This window comes from Macaca thibetana, chromosome 15 (genome assembly GCF_024542745.1).
Source record: "Macaca thibetana thibetana isolate TM-01 chromosome 15, ASM2454274v1, whole genome shotgun sequence".
Lineage (NCBI taxonomy): Eukaryota > Metazoa > Chordata > Mammalia > Primates > Cercopithecidae > Macaca > Macaca thibetana.
In genome coordinates this window covers 25,686,276-25,709,183 of record NC_065592.1, presented here as the reverse complement: position 1 = coordinate 25,709,183, position 22,908 = coordinate 25,686,276, and the positions used below count along the sequence as shown (strand labels likewise).

General features: G+C 51.3%; 1 protein-coding gene across 3 annotated transcripts in view; it reads left to right on the top strand.

Moving 5' to 3' along the window:
* Window positions 1–16,436: 16,436 nt before the first annotated feature.
* Window positions 16,437–22,908, top strand: part of COL27A1 (collagen type XXVII alpha 1 chain) — a 158,681-nt gene continuing 152,209 nt past the window's right edge. For 2 of the 3 annotated variants that reach the window (XM_050760966.1, XM_050760965.1), the window contains exon 1: window positions 16,438–16,952. In XM_050760966.1, coding sequence (XP_050616923.1) covers window positions 16,891–16,952 — 62 coding nt within the window. In that variant the 5' untranslated portion in view covers window positions 16,438–16,890. Of the gene's footprint in view, window positions 16,953–22,908 lie in introns of all 3 variants that reach the window. The other variant, XM_050760967.1, reaches the window with a different exon arrangement.

Sequence of the window (22,908 nt, the reverse complement as noted above, 5' to 3'; positions counted from 1 at the left end):
GAGCCTTCTGGAGAGGCCGGTCCTTCATTTCCCCACCGTGTCAAGCTGCTCGAACTCAATAAACACTTGTTGACCGAATGAATGGGTCATAGAAATGGTAAGCCGGAGCTGGAAGGAAGGCCCCATGGAGAGTCTCTGGGCCAAACTACTCAGGTTTCAGGCAGGGAAACTGAGGCCCAAAGAGGGGAAAAGGATGGAGACTGCATACAAGTACAGATATATGCAATTATGGATTACAGCTTAGAGTGAAGATGAGGGTGATAATGATAGTAGTGAAAGTCTTTTTCTGGGTATTGGGTGTTTTTTCAGTTTACCAAAAGCTTTTTCACCGGCTAGACTTCCAGTAAGACTGTGGAGGAGGCAAGAGAAAGATGAGAATTCTCTGCCTTGTGGACACGGAGAGAGAAGCTCAAGGATGTCAAGCAATCTGCCCTCTCAGCCAGAAAGGGGTGATGTGAGGTTCAGCAAACAAACCAGGCTGTTTTCCATCACTCGACAGACAGACACCCATCCTGTGAAATTCACTCCCCACCCTGAAAGGAGGGACCTACCTAAGCCTGAGTTTAAATCCCAGCTCTAACACATATGAGCTGTTGAAAGAGCTCACTGCACCCATTTAAGCCTCAGTTTTCCCAGCTGCCGTATGGGGCTTGTACTCCCCATCTATCCCTGTCGCCTCATGAACTGGCATGAGAATAGCATTCGAGAATGGATATGAACCCTCCTTGGAAATTGTCAAGCAAGCGTAGGGGCGCGTGGAGGGGGGGTCCTGGTGCTAGAATGATGATGTGTTAGTGGATCCCTCTGTCCATCCAAGGGAGACAGTGTTTCAATTCCAGCTCTTGAGATAAAAATAGCTTAAAGGGAGGAGGGGGGAAGCTCCCTAGGATATCTGGGCAGGATAAAAATAATCCTCAAGAACAGCTGGCTCCTTTCCTCCACTTTGGTATTCACCCGCAGTCTTCTGATCTCTTATTTGGTTTCCCAAGTCGACCTACCACCCCAGGCAAACAATCCTCCTTGTTCTGGGGCCAGGCGGTGGCAAATATATTCCAAGCTCTGGGAGTAGAGGCTTTGGAAGCAAGAAACATGAGTCCCATCCCAGGTCTGTGTACAACTCACTGTGTGGCTCTAGGCAAGTCATTCTGAGTCCTCTTCCCACAGTGCAGAGCTGGCCAGTAGAACTTTCTGCAAGGATGGAAAGGTTCTATATCTGTACTGTATGCACGGTAGCTACCAGGACTACTGAGTACTTATAATGTGGCTAGTGCAACTTGGAAACTTAATTTCTATTTTTTTTTTAATTTTCAGGAATTGAAATTTAAGTAGCTACATGTAGCTAGTGGCTGCTATATTGAACAATGCAAGCCTTTAAAATAAGGATGAGAAAAAGACCTGCCCCCTCATCCTGGGGTGAGAAGGACCCCTAATGTGTGCATAGAGCCTGGCAGATGAGAGATGCTCACTGCTTCTTCACTTCCTTCTCTCCTGACTCCTCCAAGAGTGTCTTTGAGTGGAAGAATTTCCCTTTAGAGACATTCAACTCCCCTGTGAACACTGGCTGGAGAAGTGGGTGGGTGGTGGGGGGAGAGAGACCCTGGGGGCTTCTGTGACGGACAAGGCCAGCTCAGAGAAGGACAAAAATGACTACATCTGCCAACTCCCACCTCTATTTTTGCTGTTTACAGACACCAGTGCTGGAAAGGGGCCCATCTTCGAAATTCCTTTTCATTGCGTAGAGTGGTTAAGCTCATGGGCTATAGAATCAGATGGTTCTAGGTTAGTGTTTCAGTTCCATCAGTTACCAGCTGTGAGACCTTGGGCAGGTTGCCAGTTTCTCTGTTTCTCATCTGTAAAAGGAGCAGAATAATGTCTACATCTGAGGATTTCGTGAGTAATCAATGAGCTAATATGTGCAAAGCTCTTTACAGGAGGCCCAACAGATATCAAGTGCTTAGAAAACAGATGTCATGGCCAATCTTATGTAAACAGAGCCTCTTAACGTCCACACCCACGCAGACCAGAGTCCAGTGAGATGTCTGCAAAGCCTATGATGCCATATCTCCAGACAACCTCTTTTTTGGTGGTCTTCAGAGTGAGGAAGTGACCACACACAGAAACAAGTCCTGGTACCCTCAGATGGCAGATGACCCATCAAATTTTACATTTGGAAGCCATCCTGAAGTTTCTAGTGCTTGGATCTCCTTTCTATTTCCCCTGCCAAATGAAAATCTCCTAAGACCCATCTAGAGACAGGAGCTCTGTCACCTCCTGAGGCCTGGGGGCTCAGGGATGGCTGCCTCTCTGTGACTTCCCACCCCTGGTCCTGGTGGAGTCTCCACTTTCCAGACTCAGTTTCGCTTCATTGTTTCCCCAGGCTGGAGGCATCTGCAGATCAGCCCTGGTCAAAATGCCCAGCACAGGAGCTGGCTTCCATGGGTCAGAAGCAGAGTAATCTTTGCTGAACTGGAAGAGCTAAACCTCAAAAACTAACACCTCTCCCTGGTTAATAGCCAAGGATGACTTTCATCAGTGTGTCTTATTTTGTGGGCAAAGAAACTGGGTGATTGATTCATCTATCTACTCATCCACTTCCTCACTGGACAATAGTTATTAAGCACCTACTGTGTGCCAAGTCCTAGGAACACAGAAATGGATTCCTGTCCTCAAATTTCACAAGCTGGTGGGGGAGATAGCTACACTGAAATTAATTGTAACAGAGTGATATGCGCTATTAGGTCAGGGCCAGGACAAGAAGAGGTGAATAAGATACTCGTCTCAGGGACAAATTCAGTATAGTGCCAAAATCTCAGTAAACAGGATAAATAATATTTTAATGGCTTTTTTTTTTTTTTTAGATGGAGTTTCACTTTTGTTTCCCAGACTGGAGTGCAATGGTGCGAGCTCGGATCACTGCAACCTCCGCCTCTCAGGTTCAAGCGATTCTCCTGCCTCAGCCTCACAAGGAGCCGGGATTACAGGTTCCTGCCACTACGCCCGGCTAATTTTTTGTATTTTCAGTAGAGACAGGGTTTCACCATGTTGGACAGGCTGGTCTCAAACTCCTGACCTCAATCGATCCACCCGCCTCGGCCTCCAAAAGTGCTGGGATTACAGGCATGAGCCACCGTGCCCGGCTGAGATCAAACTTTTAAATGAAGACAAGATCAGAGTTATTAATTTTTCCTTTTGCTTCAGGCTCCAACATGGCTTGGCATGGCACTGTATTATGGGGGCTGTATGGGGGTGTGGCTGCTGTGAGACAGAAAACACATCTGATCCAGTCAGTGATGTGCTGGAATTGGCCCAGACCAGCTGGCATGCCTCTTCCCAAATTTACACTCAAAAACTGCATGTTGTTAGCTCAAAATTGGCCACAATGGACATCTTTACACCATGGAAATTGGCAGATGCTAAAAATCAGGACTTTCCCCTCCGTTTTCAGAAAGTTGGCTGTTAAATATTTACCAACACATGGCTATACGCAGCCTGCAGTGGGGTGGGATGAGCCAGGTGTGGGGGATTTAAGAAAGGTTCCCCAGAGGAGATACTTTCTGACTCTTGCAGAATAAAGATCTAGAAAAGGAGAGAAAAAACATCCCCCCTACCCTGGCCAAAGAAGAAACTTAATATGCAAAGCACCAAAAGAATGGGAAAACCTGTATTTTATTTAAGAAACTGCAAGGAGCTGAGTGTAGCTGAAATGTGTGATTTTGAAGAAGAAGGAAGTTTTGAGGAGGCCACAGCACCAAATGATGACCCCAAATTGAGCAAGATCTGGGTCTATGCTCAAGGGATTCGACTGTAGATCCAGTGGAGAAGGAGGGAGGGAGCTGCTTCTGAATTGTCCATAGTACTGGGCTAGGTAAGAGACGGCAGCATGAGCTAATAAATGTTTTTAGATGGAGTTTCGCTCTTGTTGCCCAGGCTGGAGTGCAATGGCGCAATCTTGACTCACGGCAACCTTCACCTCCCAGGTTCAAGCGATTCTCCTGCCTCAGCCTCCCGCGTAGCTGGGACTACAGGCATGCGCCACCACGCCTGGCTAATTTTGTATTTTTGTTAGAGACGGGGATTCTCCATGTTGGCCAGGCTGGTCTCAAACTCCTGACCTCAGGTGATCCACCCACCTCGGCCTCCCAAAGTGCTAGGATTACAGGCGTGAGCTGTTGCACCCGGCTGCTAATAAATGTTTAATACCAGGGTCTCTGGGGGAAAAGAGCCCTAATTAATAGCATTTGCTAATTTCTGAGGTGTAAATACTCCCGTCACAGCCTGTTTGAAGCTACCTTGGTGATATCACTAAACACCAAGTTGAGAAGAGGTGCTTGGTAGCATATCATTATATTGAATTTCCACCCCCCACACTTACAATAGATGTAAATAACTTCAAGCGTATAGAAAACAGTAAAATAACTTGAAAGAGATGAGTTTGGGGTATTTTATCACTTTTAATGTAACTCACCTAATTGTAAGTTTATACAATTAAAGTTTTAATAATGGCTTGTTTAACAGCAGCTCACACGATTTTTGAAAATTCAGCCGTCTGTCCTCTTGAGCTTATTCCAGGTTTCTCCCACTGGAGAAGGCATTTTGGTCCATTTCTATGGAAGTGCTGGGGGCTCCCAGATGTCCTGGGCTTCATTTTCCTAACCTGTGGGACTAGAGCAGATTTACCATGAAGTCCCAAGGATCCCACACATCCAAGACTCTGGGTGGCTTCCTGGGATAAGGCAGCAGTCCCCAGGATACCAAAGTTAAGAGCAAATGATTCTCAGAGAGATTTTCATCCAGGAAAAAGAACAGTGCGATGCCAGCTTTGGCATAATATTTCACGTCCTCATCAGCTGTTCACTTCAAGAATGCTGTTTTATTCAGAAGCCACTGGCACCTAAACCATCTGAGAAAACAAAAATAACGATAGTAGTAATAAATACAACCTATATTTATTTTACTTTTTCCATGCACTAGATACTGTTCTAAGTGCTTTATATACATTAGCTTACTTAATCGTCAAATCCTAGGCACAAGGTAGATATTATTATTAAGATATCAGTGTAAAAGATGAGGATGCTATTATTATCACAATTCAAATGGTGGAGAAACATGGATACAAAGAGTTAAACAACACACCCAAGACCATAGAGCCAGAGATGGAAACTGGGATTTGCACCAGGTAGCCTGCTATTAGCTACTATCCACATTGACCACAAAGGCGGCAAGAGAGAAGGAAAGTGCTTTTGCAGTCCAAGGCAACTAGAAAAGATCTCATTAGCTTGAGGGGCATATTGTGCCAAGATCATCTGGATTTGACCTGATAGCTCACCTTCCAGGGACTGGTAAAGTTGGGAGAAATGAGTAATTACCACGGACGTGCATGTCAGTTTCTCCAATTTCATAGGTGAGGAAAAGGCTTAGAGAGGTAAAGGGAGTCTGTCTCTCCAGGTGCTATGGCTACTCTAAGGTGGCACTGTGTGTCAACTTGGCCGCACCCTGCAACCAGCCTCAGGCAACGGGCTTCATATGAAATCATAACTCTTTCTAGATATCTAGATAGGTGAGACACCAAATAAGAATCTGGTTGAAAAAAAATGCAGAAAAGATGGGGTGAAATACCCCTCAATGAATACATTACCCAATCTAAGAGCGAGAGGAGTGCTATCACCCATCTCTGATCACCTATTAGAGTATTTATTGTCATCTCCCTTTTAAAAAGTTTTTTAAAAAATATTTTGAGACAGAGTCTTGTGCTGTCACCCAAGCTGGAGTGCAGTGGCATGATCTTGGCTCACTGCAACCTCCGCCTCCCGGGTTCAAGAGATTCTCCTGCCTCAGCCTTCTAAGTAGCTGGGATTACAGGCATGCACCACCATTGCCCGGCTAATTTTTGTATTTTTAGTAGAGATGGGGTTTTGCCAGGTTAGCCAGGCTGGTCTCGAAATCCTGACCTCAAGTGATCCACCTGCCTCAGCCTCCCAAAGTGCTGGGATTACAGGCATGAGCCACTGCACTCAGCCTGTCATATCCATTTTGCTTGTGTAAACACCTGAGGCTGTGGTAGGATCCTGCCCTAAGGATAGCAATTAGGGCTCCATTGAAAGAAGACCGGTAGGACTCAAAACGACAATGTGTACACACCTACAGTTCTTTCAGGAAAAGGGCACAACATTCCAACTGCATTAACGTAAGAATCTGCTTCACAGCTAAAGACCATCTCTAGCAAGGGGTCTGGAGAGGCCAGGCATGAGCCCCCATTGTCCTTCCCTTGAAAGGCCATACCAATATGTACTTCTTCGCTCGGATCAGAAGCCACAGACGTGAGTATGGAATACCTACAACCCAGGAGTCCCAAATGGAGTCTCACCTGAAGTTTTTCATTCCCGTTTGGTCATTTTAGGTATATTCTTGCTATGAAACCAGCGCCAGTGGCAGTTCCCTCCATGGGTCTCATGAAAGCCAGGTACAAATTGTTAGTCCCTTGTTATTAGAAAACAATGCTGACAAGTTGGCACAAATCACCCTGAAACTCCTCAGAGCAACACTATTTATCAGCATGTTTCATGCCTTAACAAGGTCATGCAGTCACAGGCCCGTAAGCCACAAAGACAAGGGAAACATATTCAATAAGCATTAATCCAGATAGGCTAAAAGGATAGATGATACTTTCTTTTTTTTTTTGATGGAGTCTTGCTCTGTCGCCCAGGCTGGAGTGCAGTGGTGCAATCTCAGCTCACTGCAAGCCCCGCCTCCTGAGTTCATGCCATTCTCCTGCCTCAGCCTCCCGAGTAGCTGGGACTACAGGTGCCTGCCACCACGCCTGGCTAATTTTTTGTATTTTTAGTAGAGACGGGGTTTCACCGTGTTAGCCAGGATGGTCTCCATCTCCTGACCTCGTGATCTGCCCACTTCGGCCTCCCAAAGTGTTGGGATCACAGGCGTGAGCCACCATGCTCAGCCAAGCATAGATGATACTTAATAAGGGCTCCACTCAGGGGGACAAAACTTTACTGCACCAGAGGAGGGAGGCACATGAGAAAATCTTAGGGGTTTCTAATGGTCATCAGCTCAGTGTGAATGTTGTGGTGTGGCTGCCAAAAAAGTTAACATGCACGCAGGTTGCATTAACAGGAGCATAGATTATATATGGGAGAAGGTGATAGTCTTGCTCAACTCTGTGCTAGCCAGATGCCACCCAAACCCTTGAGCTTTGCTGTGGTCACTTGGCAGTAGTTGGGTACTGACTGCAATGCCCTTGGAGAAGACAATGATGGAAGATATGAAAGGGGTATCAGATGAGGAGTGATTGGAGGAAATGAGAATGCTGGGCCTGGAAAAAGGAGGGCCTGTGGGGAAGGCAGGGTTGTTACTTTCAGAGAGTGATTTGAGCCACACAGTCAGGCTTCAGCTGATTCAAGAGTTGCTGTTCTCAATAGTCACTGTAAAAGGAGCTCTAGCATGATGACACTTGGAAATGCATCTGAAAAGCTCTTTGCAGAAATGGCTTCTTGGATGGGAGGCATAGTGGGGGGTGTGTGTGTGTGCGCGCGCGCGCGTGTGCGTGTGTGCGCGTGTGTGGCTCCTCTGTCCTCATTTTGTGACAAGGAGAAGCATCCAACTTTTCCTGGAACTAGCCGCAAGCAGTAATGTATCACATTGCATGGTCTGGGCATGGGGTAATGAGGCAGCCAAGATCTTGGAGTGCAGATTGCAGCTGGAGGAGGGAGAATGAAGTCTCTCTAACACAATTGACTCTCCAATGTGGCTGACAGCAGATTTGCCACATAGGAGTTGACTGACCGCATCATGGAACCAACCAGGCACTGGACGAATTATCAACTCTGAAATTCACCAGGTGGTTCCATCACCGGCTGACGCTGACTGGCTACTCCTCGCATTGTGAAGGGAACTCATCCCCTGCACGCGCGCGCGCTCACACACACGCACACACGCACATGTGCACACACGCACATACACGAGTCTTGGTATATTGTAATGAACACTGGACTTAGGGCCACAGTTCTAGTCCCAGTTTTGTCACCTTGCTGCTGACTGAACTTGGGCAAGACTCTGATTTGGATTTGGTTTATTCATCTCTAAATCAGAGATGCAGATATCTGTCATGTCAACCTGATGAGGTTGTTGCATGAAAATCCAAAATGCTAAACGTGACATTGTTTCGGCCATGAATGGAGGAGGGGATTGTTATTGTCATTGTCATTGGGATCTCCTGGTCTATTTGGTACAGACCAAAGTTTTTGTTACATTGATATATAAGCTAGGATGCTTTCAGCTGCCAGTGGGGGAAACTCAACTAAAAGTGGTGTCAACAATGAGGGACACTTGTTTTGAGAAACGTCAGTCCAACCTGGCTAAAAATACAAAAAATTAACCAGGTGTGGTGGCGGGCGCCTGTAGTCCCAGCTACTCGGGAGACTGAGGCAGGAGAATGGCGTGAACCCGGGAGGCAGAGCTTGCAGTGAGCCGAGATCGCGCCACTGCACTCCAGCCTGGGCGACAGAACGAGACTCTGTCTCAAAAACTAAAAAAACTAAAAAAACAAACAAACAAAAAAGCGCATCCCCCCCGTTCTTTCTTTCCTTTTTTTTTTTTTTTTTTTTTTTTTTTTTTTGAGGCGGAGTCTCGCTCTGTCGCCCAGGCTGGAGTGCAGTGGCTGGATCTCAGCTCACTGCAAGCTCCGCCTCCCAGGTTCACGCCATTCTCCTGCCTCGGCCTCCCGAGTAGCTGGGACTACAGGCACCGGCCACCTCGCCCGGCTAGTTTTTTGTATCTTTTTAGTAGAGACGGGGTTTCACCGTGTTAGCCAGGATGGTCTCGATCTCCTGACCTCGTGATCCGCCCGTCTCGGCTTCCCAAAGTGCTGGGATTACAGGCCTGAGCCACTGCGCCTTTTTTTTTTTTTTTTTAGGACGGAGTCTCGCTCTGCTGCCCAGGCTGGAGCGCAATGGCGCAATCTCATCTCACTGCAACCTCTGCCTCCTGAGTTCAAGTGATTCTCCTGCCTAAGCCTCCCAGATAGCTAGGATTACAGGCATGCACCACCACGCCCAGCTAATTTTTGTATTTTTAGTAGAGATGGAGTTCACCATGTTGGCCAGGCTGGTATCGAACTTTTGACCTCAAGTGATCCCCCTGCCTCAGCCCCCCAAAGTGCTGGGATTATAGGTGGGAGCCACTGCACCCAGGATCCTGTTCTTTCTGCCTTCCTCTTGGCCACCCTCAGTCTGTTGGCCGTGGACCTAGGGCTTGTCACCTCACAGTGGCAAGATGACTGCAGCCTCTCCACACAGTACAATCTCATCCCACAAAGTCCAAAGGGCATAAAGGGACATGTCGCTGGTCTGTGTCCACTTGAAAAGGTGGGGAAAACTTTCTCAGAAGGCCCCAGCATATGCAATTCTTCTCATATTTCAGTGGTCCAACTGTATCTTATGTCCATGACCAAGCCACTCACTGGCCAGAGGAAGGAGGCCACCATGCTGGGCTTTGTTCAAATAGGGTTCAACCCTTGGGGTTTGGGAGGGACACAGTCTCCACTGAAGGACAAAGAGGTTGAATGAAGATGAAACTGTTAGCAAAGACACAACAACAGTGTCCGCCCCTGTTGCAGGGATGTCCTTGGATGATGGTCAACCCGCTCCCAGCTCTGCCTCTCTTCCCTCCCTCCCTCCTTCCCTGCTTCTTCCCTCCCTTCTTTCCTTTGTCCATCTAAGATTTACTGAGGGGTTCTATGGACATGACACAGCCATAGCCTTGCAGGGCTCCTTGTTGTATAGGTGTGTGGTGTAACAGGCAGGATGGGGGCTGGCATGGCAGAGCCGAGGGACAGGACTCCAGTGAAGAAGAGCAGGAAGGGCATTTCTAGGCAGAGGTGGCCACAGGAGCCAAGGCCTGAAATCATCTATTGCTTTCATCCCCACACTGGGCTGCTGGGGGTGACCCAGAACTCATCACTAAGGGCTTGTCTGGTATAGCCAATGGTTCCGGACACATTACCGGGCAGAGGCCAGAGACCTTAACTTGCCACAGTGCTCACATCTGGAAAATGGATCTAATTCTTCCAAGGATGACTAACTGTGCTGAAGGTTGTAGAGACAGGTTTGACCCTCTGCGGTTAGACACAAAGGTGGGGGGCCCTGCTTCTTCATACCAGCCCCGCCATTAACTTTGTGTGACTTTGAGAAAATTATGAACGCTGTCTCTGAGACTCAGTTTCCCCACCTGTAAAATGAGGAATTTGGGCTAGGCAGCTCCTTAGGTTCTTCCAGGTCTGAAATGTCTCATGGGGCCCCGCATCTGGGTCAGTGTTGGCCACCATAAGTGGGCTTTGGATCTCACAGCCCTTTGCCACTTGGCCTAGCCCTTGGGAAATAAACCCAGAGAGGGGAAGAGGCAGAAGGGCCCAGATGGTGGGACCATGTGCCTAGAAGGTGCTGCCCTCCCAGTGGTGGCCTGGGAGCTTCTTTGACCTCTGCCCTTATTCCTTCTGGAAGAGTGATGTAGTCCAGGCCAGAGTGACGTAGTCCTGCAGGCAGAGCCCAGGCCCTAAGAGAGCAGTGGGCCGTGAGGATAGCCAGCACTGGCTCCAGCCACCTGTCCTGGGGAGAGAAATGGGCCTGCATTGCCTGGAGTGGGTGAGGGAGACACTATTAGAATCTGCCTCACTCTCCAGCCTGGAATTCAGTTCAATTCATTTTACCAAAATGCTTTGTCCTGGGTGCTAGGAATACAGCCATGAGCAGGGCAGAGCAGCCCCTGCCCTCAGGGAATGTATGGTCTACATTTAACCGAGGAATTACAGGAATGAAAAGTCAGTGGGGACCCATTCCTGCTTTCCCCTGGTTCTTCCGCTGAACGTGACTCACTCACTCATTTCTTTCCCTCCATTCTTTCTTTCCTGCTTAAACATCACCTCTTCAGAGAAGGTGATATTTAAATAAAATAGCTCCTATTTAAATAAAATGGCCCCACTCATCATTCTCCCATTCCACTCCCTGCTTAGAGGCCTTCATAGCACTCATGACAACCTGACGTCATAGAAAAGATTTGTGTATTTCCTGTTCCTCTGTTAAGACAGGTGCTTTGTGTGTATGTTCTTCAGTATATCTATCTATAGCACCTAAAATCGGGTCTTCCGTATGCATTGGGTCTGCACGTACCCAACAAATATCTGTTGGTGGGTGAGGGTCATCATGGAGGAGAGGAAGGAGATGGCCGGGGGAGTTAACCTGGTCTAATCTGCTGAATTTACTTTCTTTCATGTTTTCATTGAGGCCTTCATTCCATCATTCGCTCGGCACTTGTGGAGAACTTCCTGTGTGCCAGGCATTGTGCTTTGTGTTGTTTTCAGAAGCTAAACATGGCAGCCCCATCCAGCAGGGACCACAGCTTGTATTTGCCAGTGGCCCGCTCAGGGCCTGAAGCATGACAGCATCTCCCTACCAGGAAAAGAATGACTCCATGGTTAGACATGTATTGTGTGCGTATCCTCTGCTACATGCAGGGTGGGGCCCCCAAATGAAAGAAAGACCCAGCCTGGTATGCCCACAGCAGTGCAGGGTATCGGAAAGACTGGAGGACTCCAGTTCTTCTCCTGGTGGGAGGACCCTAGTTCTCCTCCAAGCTCTGCAGTGTGACTTAAACAGGCTTGATTTGAGGCAGGACTTCCTGACCTGCATTTTTTTTTTTTCTTTCTCTTTGCTGGCCTCCTTCCTCAGACCATAGCACTTCTAGAGCAGAAAACCCAATCTGGTGCACAGTGGGTCTTCAGAAGCAGCTTGGTGGTTAAATGGATGTGGATTGATACTTGGGGCAGTATGCAACCTCTGTCCCGCAGGTTAAGACTTCCTCTAGGCCGGGCACGGTGGCTCAAGCCTGTAATCCCAGCACTTTGGGAGGCCGAGACGGGCAGATCACGAGGTCAGGAGATCGAGACCATCCTGGCTAACACGGTGAAACCCCGTCTCTACTAAAAAAATACAAAAAACTAGCCCGGCAAGGTGGTGGGCGCCTGTGGTCCCAGCTACTCGGGAGGCTGAGGCAGGAGAATGGTGTGAACCCAGGAGGCGGAGCTTGCAGTGAGCTGAGATCCGGCCACTGCACTCCAGCCTGGGTGACAGAGTGAGACTCCATCTTAAAAACAAACAAACAAAAAAAGACTTCCTCTTACGCCAGGTGTGGTGGCTCGTGCCTGTAATCCCAGCACTTTAGGAGGCTGAGGCTGGAGGATCGCATGAGCCCAGGAGTTCAAGACCAGCCTGGGCAACAAAGTAAGACCCTGACTCTACCAAAAAAAAAAAAAAAAAAAAAGACTTCATCTAGAGTGGTTCATTTATAAACATTTCATGAGCATCTACTCTGTGCCCACCATTAAAGTTATTGCAACCACAGCTTGTCCTAAGGCAGATGTGCCACAGAGACCGATGGGTCCATGGCTGAGCTCCTTGAGCAGGGAGCAAACTATCTAGTTCCTGAAAGTCCCCACCAGGCCAGGAATTCCCATCCTGAGGCATCTACAGAGGCCTGGCAGCCCCTGTCCACCTGGTTCCCAGGCTTACTGGCTTCTGCTCCATAGAAATGGGCCCCTTAGGGCTGTTTGTTGAGTGCCCTGTCCCCTTTGCGGGGTGTGTAATGGCTTGGTGTCTTCCAGATTCAACGTCCATCAGAACAGTTCATGCCCAGTCACTGGCTCTGTGCCAGGAACCTGCCTGGCAGGAAGACTGGGTGTGGGGAGACAGCAGAGGCAGGATACAAGTCCCTTCCTTGGAATTCTCCCCAGTGTCCATGCCTCCTCTTCCCAGCTGCCCATGAGCTCCTGGAAGGCCTTGAGCCTCATTTCCCTCCCCACCTAGCAAAATGCAATTAGCCCTCAATATTCACATACAGAATTGGATTTCTTGTTGAATAACAGTCTCATGGCTCCAAGCTCAAAGGGCCCACACAGATCATCATGTTTGATGCACCTATTTTACAGATGGGCAGAGTGAGGCTCTGAGAAGGGATGCCCTCAATCATTTTGGGTTCTCACGGCATTCTCACGGTCTTTTGGGCTGCCCTGGGTGAAGCAGGCAGTGTTCCCTGGCACTAAGCCTTGCCTATTCAGATTTGTGAGTGAAATTTGGAAAGGCCTTGGTGCTTAGCCACTGACCTGCTGCCTGCCTGACCTTTCAGGAAATGCAGCCTATTGCCTGGAAATGGCTTTGTGGACAGTGAGTTGTGTTGGCATCACCCACACAATACGGTGGGGAGAACTGGATAGTTTCCCTAGTTTCTCACTGAGCCCCACCTCATCAATCCTCCTTCAAAACCTGCCTGAAATCCACCTCTATCCTCCTGCCCTTTTTGTAATTATTTCACTGGAGATGTCCTTCTCCTCCGTGGCTGCACATTTATCCAACACGCCCTTTAGGATCCAAATGCCACCACCTCCTCCTGGGAGCCTTCCTATGTTTCTTTCCATCCCTTAATCAGCTTCACAATTCAATTGATCTACATCTCTTTGACAGCATTTATCACATTCTCCTTATATTATCTTATCTTTATGCAGTTGCAGGGGGTTCTCCATGACATAGTGATATCTGATGTCTCCCATCCAGACTCTCTTCCCTACCCCAAGTTGCTGTGCATGTCTCCTGCCCACATTACAAATGCGTGCATGACTGGAAGGCAGGACCATGTGGACATTTTTGTCCCTCACAGTGGCAGACCCTTTTCCCCCAGAGTCTTGTACAGGGGTTTGCATACTGTAGGAGTTAAAACAAATAACTTACTTAAATTACCAATGGTTTGAGCATCTATCGTATCCCAGGCTCCATGTGTCAGGCTGGGTGCGGGGACACAGAAATGGATCTGACAATGACAGCGCCATGTGATGTGTGCTGCAATCCCGGTGTAGGGCAGAGCAGCTCATCAGAGTCAGATGAGCTCTGGGCTGCACCTAGAAGAACAACGAGGTTGTGAACAGGCAGAAAAGGGGCAGAGGGAGAACCTGGGAGGAAACAGTATGGAGAAAGCATCGAAGTAGCCAAGCTTACCTGAGCCTGGGTGCAGGAATCAGAGACTGGAGCTCAGGAGGCCGGATCTGAAGCTGGGGAGGCTGGTGAGGATCTGCACAGAGCCCTTAAGGACTAAGATTTGGATCCTCGTGACAAGATGCAGAAGTTTGGAGTTAGGTTACCTGGGTTCAAATCCCACCTCCACCACCTACCAGTTTATGTCAGCTTTCCCATCTGTAAATGGAGAGAAAAAAGCAGGCCTCCCTTAAATCCCAGCACTGTGTGGGTCAGGGTCTGGACTAGGGCGTGGCACATGCAGAGACGCAGCATACCAGGAGATGCCAAGAAAACTCAGCAGTGGAGGTAAATTGCCCAAAGCAGCGCCCCTGAACCCCTAAGTATCAAGATAATATTTTAATGCAATACTTTTAAAAGCATCAAAATTAATTCAAAACCCCACAATGAACAAAATATCTAAAATGTAAATAAAGACAGGGTCTGCATGATGCCAAGTATGCAACTAAAAAAACATCAGTTATGATTGGAGAGGGAGTTCTCAACCTTAGGGGGCCGTGGACTTCTGAAAACCGGAGGAAAGTCCATGGCCCCTCTCCCCTGAAGAATGCACAAACATGCTCAATTTGTGCATAGTTTGGGGGTATTCCCGCACTCCCTGGGGTTCGTGCACATGGAAGTTAAGAACTCTGGTTCAACACTGGGGGTGTGGGGGTGGCGGGGGTGGCTCCACACGCCGGCCAGGAGCCTGCCAGTTCCCCAGTCCCACAACGGGCCTCCCTCCTGGCAGCCATGGGTGCTCTGCCCTCTGCAGGAAGCAGCGCACAGTTATGCAGCTCCCCCCACCCCCCTACCTTCCCTCTCTCGGCTTGGGACTTTTCCTAAAGTTTGTTGAAACCAGACACCTTGCTCGACGGAGCCCGCTTGCAGCCAGGGTTTAAAAGGCCGCCTTCAGCGCCCCCTCCCCGCCCCCAGCGGAGACTTCAAAAGGCCCGTCGGGCGCCGCGGCCCCAGCACCTATGAGCCGCCCCCAGCTCTCGGAGCCCGCGCTGGAGCCCGTGGACGCAGAGCGGCCGAAGTTCGAGCGCAGGCGGACCGGGCCGGCGGCGCAGTCCCGCGCGCCCATGCCCCTCCCGGTGCCGCTGCGCTCCGCGCGCCCGCGCCCCGTTTAGGGAAGGGGACCTCGCCCCCCCGCCCCCGCGCCCACGGCTGCGGGGACCCATGAATACAAATGCCGTTAGGCGCCGGAGGAAGGACCGACCGGCCAGGCTCGCACTTAGGAACCCAGTAAGTGCTTGGGGGCTCCTGGAGCGTTGGGAAGTGTTCTGTGCCTGTGTGTGTGCGCGCGCGTAAAGGTGTGCGCGTATGGGGAGGTGGGTACACGCGTGAGGAGTAAATGCGTGTGTGCACGTGTGCGGTGGGCACTCTCGGAGATCTGTGTGCAAGTGAGGGTGTGCGCGCGTGTGTGCACCTGGGGTGTGTACACGTGCGGGGACGATATGGCCAGGATAGTGTGCGTTTGTGCCTGTGTAAGCATCCATGTGCATGCGATTTCGAGTGTAGAGTATCAGCGTGCGCCTGAACCCAGATACCTGAGGATGCATTTCGTGTGAACCTAGGAAGGGTGCGTGGCTGTCCCTGCATGTGACCGGGTGTGAGCGTGTGTCTGAGTTTGGGGAAAGCGTGGATACGTGTGGAAGTGTGTGTGTGCACCGGCGTATAAGTGTAACTTTGCTCGTGAACGAGTGGCAAGAGGTGGTAGAGGCGGGGGGAGCTGTGGTCCCAGGGCTGGACTGGGGTTGTGGGCGTGAGAATTTGCTCGGGGGCCAAGGTGTGCAGCTCTTAGCTCCAGTATGGGATCCGAGGGAGTTTTTGTCGATTCTGTGGAGGTGCGTGAGGGGGCGGGGGTGCGGTTAGATTCCAATTTCTGACAGAAGGGAGAGAGAGGGTGGCAAACCTTTAACAAGCCCACTCTGTGTGTTCTCCAGGGCGCTCCGAGTCTGGAAGCGCAAACTTTTGGTGGGCGGTGGAGGTCAGGATACTGGTTGTCATGGGAGTCTGGACACCAAGTCCTGGTCCTAGCTCTGTCCCTGAAACTGTGGGTTTCTTCCAGGAGTAGAATTTGGCCCTTCTCCCTCTACCCCAACCCCCCATTGGAGGACCCCCAGCCTCACCAGTCAGAAGTTCCTAATCTCAGAACGGTGATCAAATCACCGTGAAGCCTTGGGCAGCCCCTGCCTCTCTGTGAATCTGTTTCCCCATCTATACAAGGGGGAGGGGGGCGGGTGTCCCAGCGGGGCTGTAGTGGGCCAGCTAAGGCTGTATCCTTAGCTGCTGCCGGCAGGGGGCAGCAGGGGGCAGCAGAGGGCGGCCCGGCGCGGGGAGGAGGGAAGGTGGAGAGACACCGCGGGCCGAGACTTTAAATCGCCTTCATTTCCCCCAAATCCTTCCTTTTCCTCTCCTCCCCCAGGCCGGCGGGGAGGCAGCTTCCACCGCCCTCCGCGCGCCCTCACCCGGCCTTGCTCTGCCTCCGGGGACCGCCAGCAGCCCGCCTCCAAAAGTTTGATCATCTCTCTCTCTCTTTTTCTTGCTTCTTCTTCCTTTTTGGTGGAAGCAGAAAAGGAGCGAGGCAGGGGCGAGCGCGGCGCCCGGACTCCTGGGACCATGGGCCTGGCGCGGGCGCCCGCGGGGCCCCAGCCGCGCTGCCTGCCTGCTCGGGCGCCCCTGGGCGCGGGGCTGCTCTGGGGGCGCGGGGGCCGCGCGCTCTGAGCCGGCCTGGCGCGGCGGGGCGGGGGGCTGGCGGCCCCATGGGGCGCGCCCACACTTGCCCCCCGGGCTCGGGAGCATGAAGTAGGGGCCTGCCATGGGAGCGGGATCGGCGCGGGGGGCCCGAGGCACAGCGACGGCGGCGGCGGCGCACGGGGGGTGAGTACGAGCTCGGGGACGCCCCCTCCCCAGCTTCCTGCTGCTCCAATCTCGGGGAGGGCCGGGGTTCCCCGCCACGCGGTCGCTTCCAGCGGAACGTCAGCTTCCTGTCCCTTCCTGCGCCCCCGCGAGGCGGGACGCCAAGGGTTAATAGGGGCTGCGCCCCCGGCCGGGCGAGAGTTGGCGAGCGCTGCCCGCCCTGCCGCGCCTGGCCCGGCTGCCCGATCCCGTTGGGGCGGGGGCAGAGCCAGCCCGGGGGTCGGGGGTGGGGGTGGGTGGTGGCGCCTGGAGCGGCCGGCGGGGTGCGGAGGGGGGCTTTTTGGATGCCTGGGGGAGGAGGGGGGGTCTCCGTTTGGGGCCGTGTCGGTGTGTTCCGGTGTCTCGATGTCTGCAGGTCCCAAGCCTGTACGTCTCCGTTTCTATCTGTTCTTGTGAAATTGTCCGCAAGTTTCTAGGTCACCAGGTCTCGGGTTCTGCTCCTGTCTCCGTGTCTGTGTGCCTCTGCACGTCCCCGCGTTTCTGGAAATCTCCGCGTGTATGTGTGAGTCGGCCTGAGTCTGTGTGTTTCCTGCTTCTCGGTTCCTGTCCCTTTCACGTGTGTAAGAGAGAAAAAGTGAGAGCCAGCATGTCAGAGCAGAAAGGGCCCTGGGCGATCACTGTGCGGAACCTCTCAGTGTACAGATGGGGAGACAGGGCCGGAGAGGGGCAGGGACCCTCCCAGGAGCGGCTGCGCGGAGCTGGGGCCCAGAGACTGGGATTCCCAGCGTGTGGAGTAGGATTTGTAAGAGAGAGTGAGCCTGTGCTAGAGCCGGCGCAGCGTGTGGGTGTGTGTGGGAGCCAGCAGCATGGAGTCCCTCGGGGCCTGTGGACGGCGCTCCTCTCTTTCCATCCTGCCCCCAGGACACCAGGACACTCCCCAGAGGCTGTCAGGGCTGTAGCTGGGCCCTGCCCCCTCTGGGCTGGAATCCGCAGGATGACACCCCCTCCTTTCTTCCCCATGTCTTGGAAAAAGCTGGCTGGTTGTGATTCCCCAGCCCTGCACCCCCTCACCACAACACACACACACACACACACACATACACGGCACCAGTTAGCACGCTGCTGACTCATTTTCTCCAGAAGACCCTGCGCCAGGGTAGATGCCAGCAGTTGGGCAGAAAAGTGGTGCCAGGCGAGCACCCCATGGTGGAGCTCCAGCTTTGGGCAAGTGGGCCGCCACACTGCTCAGAGGCCCAGTCTCTGCCTTCTCCTGCCTCCCTGCCTCCCTGCCTCCCTTGCCATCATGTCATCCTCCATCATGTGCGCTCTGGCTCCAGCATGCCTCTGCTCTCCATCATGCCTCTGCTTTCCAGCATGCCTCTGCCCCTGGACCCTTCTGGCCGGACCAAACTCCATGTCATGTCTATGGACACATCCCTGGCCTCTGCTTCTTTCTGTTTCCTCCCGGTACTCAGAAAATTCTCCCTCTCCTGTGCCTCCACCGGCCCTGCGGACCCCCAGCAGCCAGCAGCCTCCTGGTGGTCTCTGTCCCTTTCTGAGCACACTGCCCCTGTTCTTTGTTGGCATTTTCTCTCCTCCATCTCTGTCCAGGGACCCTCTTGACACCCACCTGTCTGGCTTGGCTATGCAGAGTACCATATCCACTGGTGGTAAGGGACAGCAGTGAGACACGGAATCATGTTCGTGGGAGGCAGGTGGCACCACAGGAGGGCCACGAGCCTTGCCATCAGGCAGGCTCGAGTTTGAATCCTAACTCTGCTACGCGAGCTTGGGTGAGCCACTCTGCTGCTTGTTCTTCTCCTCCACAAAACTGGCACCTTGTTCCCAGCTGGCTGAGTTTTGTGAAGATGAACAGGACCAGGCTTGTAAAGGGCTTAGAACAGGGCCTGGCATGTAATAAGTGTTCAATAAACAGCAGCTGGTATTTGTATTATTCCCTTCATGTTGAATGGGTGTGTGAGTCAATGGGAAAGTTCTGGGCTGCATCCTGTCCAGACGATGACCTGTCTCTGTTCCCATGGAGGACGTGGAAGCTGTGAAGAAAGCCCAGGCATAGCCGTTTGGGCACAGGGGGTCTGGCCAGTCCACGGAGGCAGGTGGGACAGGTCCATCCGACTTGCTGCGCTGTAGTTCCAGTTAGCTCCCTTTTAAGCTTTTACCCCATGTGTGAACAGCCAAGCCTAGTGTCCATAGGGCCACTTTCCCTGTGCATTTATTTCTGTGGCCTGGGTCTCAGCTCAGAGCCCTCAGTGACAGTTGAAGCTGGTGTGGGTTTCCAAGGTCCTGTGGGTTTCCAGGTAATAAGGATGGAAGAAAACTATCCAAGCAGGCTGCCGGTTCTGGCAATGTAGTTACCCAGGAGTAGTCCCATTTGGTGCACTGGCAGAGGGCCTTTTGCAGGGCATAGGAACACCTGGGTTTCCTGCTTGGAGGGCTGTGTGGCCAGACGATGTTTCCGTGCGATGTTTCCTCACAGCTCCCATTTCGGCTGCCTCCTGGCCACCCTGGCCTCTGTGCTCTGGTCTTCCCGACATTCTGGAGCCCTGGGTTCGCAAAGCCAAGGCCCACAAAGCAAGTGGTGAAAACAGAAGTCTGAAAGAGCAAAGCCCTGAGGCAGCACAGGCACTAAACATGATTAGCAGTAGCCTAAACAGGATTGGAACGGGAGCAAAAGAATCGGCAGGGCCTCCCTCTGAGAGCCAACTTTCCAGGCCTGGAGCTGACTTAGATGACTCGTTGGCTCCCTGGGTTGCATCTCTGTTCCTGCTGGTGAAGGCTGGGGCTCCGGTCTCTGGCAAGTAGGAAGTCCCTGGAAGTCTTCAATTTCTGCTTCAATTTCTTAACAGATAGTCCTTTTCATTTGACTTGTCAAATGAAATGACTTGTCAAATGAAAAGGACTATCTGTTAAGTCATAGACTTGAAGCACTGTGTGACTTTGGGCAAATAACTTTCCCTCTCTGGGCCTCAGTTACCCATCTTGGCAAAGAAGGGAGAGAGAGGACTAGAATGTGACCCCTAGATGATCTTAAATGGCCTTCTCCCACTCCGACATGCTCTATACTTGGCAAGTTTATGAGTCAAGTGCACAGAATCCATTTCCAAGAGGGTCAGCTGCATTTGTCAGGGAGAATGAATGGAGGCTGAACACTTTTGTAATAGGCCTTCAGGGCTAACGTCCTCAAGTTGGAAGCCACGGTGTTAGGAAGCTTAATTGAAAAGAAGATTCTGATTCCATGTCTCCTGTGAGACTTCTTTCTCTCGACTTTCAGGGATTACAAGGATGTATTCTCTAATTCTCTGCAGAGTAGTCACTTTGGTATAGCTGTAGCTAGGGAAATCGACCGAGAAGGACATGTATGGTTTTTGTACCTTCTCTTCCCCACCTTGCCTTTCTTTATCAGTTTGGGAAACTTCCTAACTTCCTAAGAAGTTTGGTATGCGACATAATCCGATGAAGGACTCAAGGAGTGAGGGCAGGTGCCAGACAAGGGCCAGGAAGAGAGGGGACTGGAAGGAGATGGAACAGAAATTAGTGGGGTTACAGGAACACAGGAAGGCAAGGGGCAGTCTCTTCTGAGAAGGCATTCACAGAAAAAATGAGTTTTCAGTTTGGGAACTGCTGAATGACAGAAAGTACAGGCAACTTGTTGATTGCAGGATTTCTCAGAGCCTTTGATATACAGGTGTGCTTTCCGGATTGTCAAGACTGGAATGCAGGGGACAGCTCTTCCCTAATGTATCTGGCCAATTTCCTAGAAAGCGTGTCTCTGGTGGGTGTGGGAAATACTACTGAAGAGTTATGAACCCAGACGCTGCCCAGGATGGAAGTACCTGCCTTCCCTGAGCCTCAGTATTCTCCATTTGTCTAATTAAACAAAGCTGCCTTTTATTTCTCTCCAGGGCTCATGCTATTGCCATTTGCCTCAAGGGAGCAAGTCATGCCAGAAAGGTTGGCCCTGCCTTCTCCCCAGGCAACCCCAGGGCAGCTTGACACTTTGACCTTTAGTCGTTGCCCATGGTGAGCTGGGGGCCTGGCCCCATGAAAAAGGCATTCTCCCAACAGTGGCAGCAGATTGGAGAGGATGAAGAGGAAGGACCAAGGATTATCTCGGAGCAATTCTGGAAAAAGTCAGAGCAGGGGAATTAAGGCTTTGGGAAGACATTTTTTAAAGTCCAGAGTCCTATAATACCAGGTAATATTAATTCATCTTATAAAAATATACTAGACACTTCCTATGTGCCTGCCAGGGGCTGGAAATGTAAGAGTGAATAAGCCCGGCATGGTGGCACATGCCTGTGATCTCAGCTACTCGGGAGGCTGAGGTGGGAGGAGAGCTTGAGCCCCGGAGTTCAAATCTAGCCTGGGCAACACTGTGAGACTCTGTCTCAAAAACAAAATGAAAAAAAAAAAAAACAAAACAGTGAATAAGACGGGTGTCCTTGCCCTTTAGAGACTTAGTCTAGACAGGGAAATAGGAGAGTAGACAATGACCACACATGTGAGAACCACCGTAGTGAGGCATGTGCAGTGAGCTGCGGGAGGCGACACCCATGCTGGGATCTAATGGATGTGCAGTAACTGACCAGTCAAAGGAGTAGTGTCTACATGATGGGAGTAGCATGTGCAAAGGCCCAGAGCTGGAGAAGGCGATCAGGGGACCATCATTGGCATCTGAGTGCTGTTTCAGCTGGTTTACGTTATGCTGCAAGTAACTGAAGACCCAACTCAAAATAGTTTAAAGGATAAGGGGGGTTATTCCCATATCAAGAGGCCTCAAGGAAGAGCAGTACTAGGGTTGGTGAATTTAACATCTCAACAGTGTCTTCAGACACCCACTATTTTTCTATTCTGCCATCCTCACGTGCTCTTGGGGCTTGTTACCTCATGTACCCAAAATGACTGCAGCAGCTCTGAGCAGTATGTCCTTACTCAACAGCATACGGAGGCTTGAAGAAAACCTTCTCTGCTTTCTCAGGGTCTCTAACAGGCATCCCTCACCTCTCACTGACCACATTTGGGTCTTACATGCATGCCTAAACCAGTCACTGGCATGGCAAATGAAATTCTCAGGATCAGCTTAGATTTATCCAGATTCACGTAGGATCCTGTAAGTCCATGCCTATGTGAGCAAGCAGGAAGGAGGGATGTCTGTGGGTATGTAATCACCAGTGTCTTCACCATGCCCACAATGACAGAAGCTGTCATCTACGGTGCGCAGGGAGTCTGGGAAGAACCTAGGGTTCCAGTTATCAACCCTGGCAAACGGGTTTCCTAGATTACGTGATTCCACAGAAGCACACCATCCTAGCTTTCCTCTTGGAAATGCATCCTGGGCCTGTCTGTCCCAGCCTTAGCCCTCATCACCCACCTGACACAGCTCTCTTGCTGTGCCCCGGCTGTCTCTGGCCACGTGCCGCCCTCCCCTCTACCTGCCTGGGGATCAGATACCCCAGGTGGCTTCGGGTGTCACTGGTGGCTGCTCCCACAGGAAGGTGAAATTGTATCATTGCCTTTGCCCATCTTGGCAAGAGCCACAGAGCAGAATTTTAACCCTTCCTGGCCCCAGAGTGTAGGGACAGCGGGGACCGTCTAGGGGAGTATTTTGCATGAGCTTATTGACTCCTCATGCCTGACCTGCGAGATAGGGAACATCAGCCCATGTTGTAGAAGACAAGACAGGCTCAGAGAGGCTGAGCGACTCATGCGGGTTCATACAGCTGAGAAGTGACAGGGCCAGGTTTGCAGCTGGCTTTGTCTAACTCCCCCTCATCCCCTCTGTTTTCTTTCTCCCACTTTCCATTAGGATAAAGCCAAGTCAGGAGCTGCCTTCACCCACACTGGTTCTGGTTAAGGGGTATCCTCTCTCCTGCCCTGTGTGGGGATTGGTCTTCCAAGCAGACCAGCCTGGTCTTCCCACTGACCTTTCACCCCTGGCTCTGCAGCCCATTGGCTG